We start from the raw sequence: 6,000 nt of genomic DNA, 5'->3' as shown, positions 1-6,000 counted from the left end.
AATAACTGGAAACTACCTCTATACGTTTGTCTGAATCTTGTTTAAACAATGTCTTTTACGCCACACACTTAGAAAATGCTGTTGTGGTTCAGGGCTGTTGAGTCAGTTCTGACTCAGTGACCTGGTACAGGGCTTCTAAGGAACACCTGGAGGGTTTGAACCGCTGACTTTGTGGTTCGCAGTCCAGTTCTTAATCTACAGCATCATGCCAAGAGTCCTAGAAAATACTAGTTTGTGGGGAAAAAAATTGTTATCTTTTCATTCCATTTTCTATGACTGTTTTGAAGTTTCTGAAAATGTGCTCTAGACCTGGGTGTCCCTGCCATGTACTGTCAGCTGCCTCCTCCAGGGCCCACCTGCAAATGGACTAGATGAGTGTGGGGGTGGTTGGGAGGTGGTTTCCGGCAGCAGGGTGCCTACTTCTAGTCCCAAGCCCTTACACCCCTGTGGTTTACTGGTATGTGCGTCTCTAATCATCACTGAACCTCCTAGGGGACTAAGTTTCATTACGATATAATAAACATACGATTCAATTCACCTAGTTAGATGGTACCATTCACAGAAAGGAGTCCTGGTGTGGCGCTGTTTGGTTAATGCGCCAGAATGCAAAGCCGTTTGAACTGCAAGCTCACCTCGGAAACCTTCTACAGGGTCGTTATGGGTCTGAACCGACTCGACGGCACTTGACAACAACATTCACAGAAAAGGAAGGCACATGACAGGACTGTATAAACCACCATAACCACCACCACCATCTAATTTTGGTAAATTTCCCCACTCCCTACAAGAACACATTTAGAGTTCCTCCCCATCGCCCCCTTCCGGCACCAAGAAGTTGGGTTCTCGTGGATCCAGCACCCAGGACATCAGGGCGTGCGCAGGCTGTGAGAGCGCATGGCCTGTGCCCAGCGTGGGTGTCCGAGTTTGCTGAAAGCGTGGAGTGATGGTATGGGGGCAGGGAAGGGCTGGGGGTGGGGAGGTGGTGCTGCCTGGGTCCGGGGCGTGTGTGCCATGAAGAGCAGGCAGGGTGATGGGTGCTGGACTCCGCAAGTCCACGCGGGATGCAGGGATGCGGGGATACAGGGATGCTGCGCCCGGCCACCTCCTCCGGCGCCGTGCCGTTGGGGGGCGTGTCGGGGGCGTGTCCGGCCGGCCGGGGGGCGCGGGTGGGCTCAGCGCAGGGGGGAAGATCCGGAGGGGCGGGGGCGGACCCGCGCGGCGCATGCGCGCTGCATTGTTTTGACTGAAAATGCCGTCGGTTTCGAAAGCGGCGGCGGCGGCGCTGAGCGGGTCCCCCCCGCAGACTGAGAAGCCGACCCACTACAGGTCAGCACTGCGGCGCCCGCCCGTCCGATCCGGGGCGCTGGCGGCTCGGCCCCCCAGTCTGTGGCCCGTCGTCGGCTCGTGCGGCCTGGGCCGCGCTCCCGACGCCGCCCCCGCCCCCGGCTCTGGCCGCGCCCGGGCTAGTGCAGCCGCCGCCTGAGGTCGGGGGCGGTGCCTGGGGTTAGGGGACCGGGAACGCGCCGGGGGACTGCGGGGAAGGGGCGGCCATCTGAAATTGATCTGCTGCTGACTGGGATAGGGATCTGGGGTCATTGCCTGGGTTTGGGGGCGACCTGGGCTTGGGGGACAGGGAACGCGATTGGGGCTGGTGAGAAGGGGCGGCCATCTGGAATTGGACTGCCGCCACCTGGGTCAGAGGGCCGCGCACGAGGTCTGGAAACGGGGGTCCACACCTGGGACTGAGACTGAGGCGACCCTCTGGACTTGGGGTCAGTGTGGTACCTGGAGTCGGGGATGGGGCAGTCCTAGGGATGGGGCAGTCATCTGGACTTGTGCGTCCGCCGTCTGCAGTCGGGGGTCAGTGCCTGGAGTCTGGGACATGCGGTCTGCAGGTTTGTGTGTGACACTTGGGCTTGGGGGACCGGGAACTCACTTGAGACTGCGGGGAAGGGACTGTGGCTTCCTGAGGTCAGGGGGGTGCACCTGGGACTGAAGGGGGGTGTGCCTGGATTTGAGAGACCGCTCCTAGGGTTAAGATGGGGGGCGGGGAGATAGCGCCTGGGGTACAGGAAGCTGTCCGACAAAACTTGGGATGTTGTCCTCTAGTGCGGGCTGGCACCTGGGGGCAGGGCCTGAGGGACCATGGGGTACCAGGGTGGTCGCGCCTGAGGTTGGGGCTGGGTTGTGGGTTGACCTAGTGTTTGGGGCCGGGCCTGGGCTTGAGGAGTTGTGGCGCCTGTGGACCGGCAACGCTGTTTGTCTTTTTAGGTATCTAAAGGAGTTTAGGACAGAGCGGTGCGCCCTGTTTGTACAGCACAAGTGCGCCCACCACAGGCCATTTACCTGTTTCCATTGGCATTTCCTAAACCAGCGCCGACGCAGACCACTCCGCAGGCGCGATGGCACCTTCAACTACAGCCCCGACGTATACTGCACCAAGTATGACGAGGCCACGGGTGTGTGCCCCGACGGTGATGAGTAAGTGCCCTCCTGAGACCAGGGGCCAGCGCTGCAGGCGGGCACATTGCCTGTGCGCCTCTAGCACCCCTATGGCCTCAACTTGTCCAAAGCCCTCCGGGTACCTCCCAACACCCTGGCTTTAGGGCTGCGGGGAGGGTCTGCGTTTGCTTCAGGGTTCACCCTTGCATGTTTCATGTCCCACTGCTAAGGAGCCTGGTGATGCAACCGTCAGAGCTCTCGGCTGCTAACCTAAAGGTCTAGGTAGTTGGAACCCACCAGCCATCCGTAGGAGAAAGACGAGGCCGTCTACTTCCCTAAAAAGAACACAGCCTTGGAAACCCTAGTTCTGTTCTGCCCTACGGGGTCACTGTGAGGTGGGGTGGACTCCACGGTGGTGGTTTATAGACATTGAAGGAGCACGGATGGCGCGGTGGTTACTAAGTAAGTGCTCAGCTGCTAACGGATAGATCTGCGATTCAAACATACCAGTTGTTCAGTGGGAGAAAAGACAAGGCTGTTTGCTGCGGAAGGATTTGCAGTCTGGGAAACTTTATAGGGCAGTTCAACTCGGTCCTATCGCGTTACTATGAGTGGGAATGTCTGTCACTCAAGCACGGCAGTGGGTTTGGATCCCACTTTTGACTGAGCCAAAGTTCTCCCAATTTCCTGGGTTAGAACCAGCTCTTACTAAGCACGTACAGTGGTGTACGGGTGTACGGATAACCTGCTGGTCTGTTGGCTGTTTCCTTGCATGGAGCTTGCCCGGGACCTAGTTAGCTGTCTGTTTCAAGGTGCATCTGGGATCTTTCCTTTCTTGGTGTTAAAGTTTTCTTTTAATTTTTTTTTTTTTTTAAGTTGGTAGCAAGGTAAGTTATTTTATTTGTAGACTGCCATGTACATAGCACTTTTAAAGTTTAAGATACCAAGATTTTGTTTGGGTTGGTTTTTTTTTTTACAAGTTTCCTAATGGTGTTATGAACAGATGTCTTTATTTTGAAGTATGTAGAATGGGAAAAAAGGGACAATAAAGGCCGATTGTGCAGATTCACATCACAGGTGGAAATTGGTAGTGAGGAGTTTTACTTTGTTTTGTTTTGTTTTTCCCCTTGTGGGATGTCTGAGGAGGGGAAAGGGGCTTCCTCTCTGGTCTGGAATGTGAGGTGGGTCTTGTGTTGTAGTTACAAACGTTTTTTCCCTCAGAAAGAAGTTTGCTCAACTTCTGTTACATATGATCCAGAACTGCATTGGGTGGGATCATTCTGGAATTGTATTTTAAAATGTTTTTTATTGCTGTAACTATACTCCTGGTAAAGTTACAAGTAACAAGGACTCCTGGTGTGGTGCTTTAGGATCTGCACTGGACTGCAGATCACAAGGTTGGTGGTTCAAACCCACCAGCTGCTCCTCGGAAACCCTGTACAGGGTCGCTATAACTGACTCGATGGCATTTAACAACATACTGATAACAGGACATTTCCCATTTCAACCATCTTCACCTGTATGTGTATGGCTCAGTGACTTCAAATGTGCTCCGCATGCTGTTCCGCTACCGCCATCAGCCGGTCCCTGGCGTGGGGCTGGGAATGGGGAGAGCAGCTTCTCCAAATCCATGGTCTCTGAAGACAGCTTTTCATACACCTCCAGGGCAGAAACAAATGTGAATTCTGCTTTTCCTTTATTTTCCAGAACTGCTTTGGCCAAGGAGTTAACTTTTTTTTTTTTTTTTAATTGTCATAAGATATACTTAGCACTTGCCCCTTCGGCCACTTTTTGGGGTACAATTCAGTGGCAGTAAGTGTAGCCACGTAGTCTTTAAGCAGTGCTCTGTAGCCTTCACTACTGTACTGAGGGATTGAGTGTTGGATCGATGGTGGTAATTTTGCAGACTTCCAACACTAACTGCGAGGCTGTTTAGCTGAGTGCCGGAGAGCTGCAAGGAGCATGGTGGCGCAGTGATCAAGGCACTCAGCTGCTTCTGTAACTCTGACAGCCCCCGCCTCACAGGGTCACGATGAGTCCAGATTGGCTTGGCCGCCGTGAGTACACTCAGGCAGTTTGCATCCTAAACTTGAAATCAGGTGGCCAGCCCACTGCTGTTTGTACGTGTGTGTGAACTGACTGATAGTTGACATGGAGAACATTGGCTTTACACCATCGTTTCATTGCGATGATTACAGTCTCCTCTGTGCATCATCATAAAATAGTATTTGCTTCCATTCCCTCTGGTTTTCTTTTCTTTTTGGTGGGGGTGGGGGTGGGGAGATGTCCACAAAAACACTCAGGAATATATAATCATTTAAACCACCAAAAGGCACATTCTATAAGCCTGCCTCCTGGCTGCCAGCTGTCAGTCCTTCTCCTTCCATGAGTCTGGAGTTCTCAGCTGCTCCCTCTCTCCACGTCCCCATCTCTGCCTCCATCTCTGGTGTCGCAGCTTCTCCGGTTAGGATCCTGCATTCCGCTTGTGCTCTTCTCCCTTCATGGTCCCAGGGTCCTTTGTTTCTGGACTGTAAGATGAACAACTCCCCTGTTTTGTTACAAACAGCCCCACTTCTGAAGTTGGAGTGTTTGGGGACATCGCTGCAATGTTTAAACTGTATCATTTACTGACTTTTTTTTCTCAACTTTTATTGTGAATTGAGTGAGGGTTTACACAGCAGAGCATCAGTTTTACATCCAACAAATCATCTACTTTGCTTCATTACACAGCTGCAGTCTCCTCCCTCCATGGACTGACTTTTTGAGCTGTGGTTGAGTACATGGGGGTCTTGAGGAGAAGTATCTTTGTGTGGCTGAAGCCTGAACTCTGGGAACCTCTCTTTGCATCCCGGATCCTGAGTCATGCGGCTGAGATGCCAAATCACATTGAGGTGATACCAAGACCAGTGACTGGTTTGCCTGGTTCCGCTGTAGAATCGAGCATGGAGACGAAGGGTCATGTTTGAATACATAGCAGAAAACAGCTTCTAATAGCTATTTAAGGATCCAGAGTCTGTGTGTCTTGTTACTGGCTCAGTCTCGCTGCAGAGGACCACCATGTCCAGTTTCTGATGTCCTGAGCTGTGTGTCATGGACACTGCCGTGGACCCCTACCCACAGATGCCCATTGCAGGCTGGGTACCAGTAGCAGTGACATCATGGGAAATTAGCTTATGACTAAGTTAATGAACTTGAATAGAAAGGGATCCAGAATGTCACGTGGTCTGTTATGTGCTTCCATGACACGTTCTGTTTGGACACGTAGTAAAACGTCTTGTGTGTCTACGTTTTATTGAGGACGTGGGATGACTTCCCGTGCTCATTGCGGATCATGTGCATGGACCAAGAGGCAGTCATTGGAACAGAACAAGGGGATTCTGAGTGGTTTAGAATCAGGAAAGGTGTGCATCAGGGTTGTATTGTTTCATCGTGTTTATTCAATCTGTATTCGGAGCAGAATCATCAGAAAGATGGGGCTGTGTGACGATAACTGTGGCCTCAAGGTCGCAGGAAGACTTGTTTATAGCTTTTGATACACAGATGAGACGACTTTGCGTT

General features: G+C 52.3%; 1 protein-coding gene across 1 annotated transcript in view; it reads left to right on the top strand.

Annotated features, from left to right (window-relative positions):
- The first annotated feature begins 1,249 nt into the window (after positions 1-1,249).
- Positions 1,250-6,000, top strand: part of UNKL (unkempt family zinc finger-like) — a 44,372-nt gene continuing 39,621 nt past the window's right edge. The window contains exons 1-2 of the mRNA XM_006873941.1: positions 1,250-1,326; positions 2,272-2,481. Coding sequence (XP_006874003.1) covers positions 1,250-1,326; positions 2,272-2,481 — 287 coding nt within the window. The remainder of the gene's footprint in view (positions 1,327-2,271; positions 2,482-6,000) is intronic.

This window comes from Chrysochloris asiatica, unplaced genomic scaffold (assembly GCF_000296735.1).
Source record: "Chrysochloris asiatica unplaced genomic scaffold, ChrAsi1.0 scaffold00257, whole genome shotgun sequence".
Taxonomy (NCBI): Eukaryota; Metazoa; Chordata; class Mammalia; order Afrosoricida; family Chrysochloridae; genus Chrysochloris; species Chrysochloris asiatica.
Note: the sequence above shows the minus strand (reverse complement) of the source record. Positions and strands in the feature narration are given on the sequence as shown.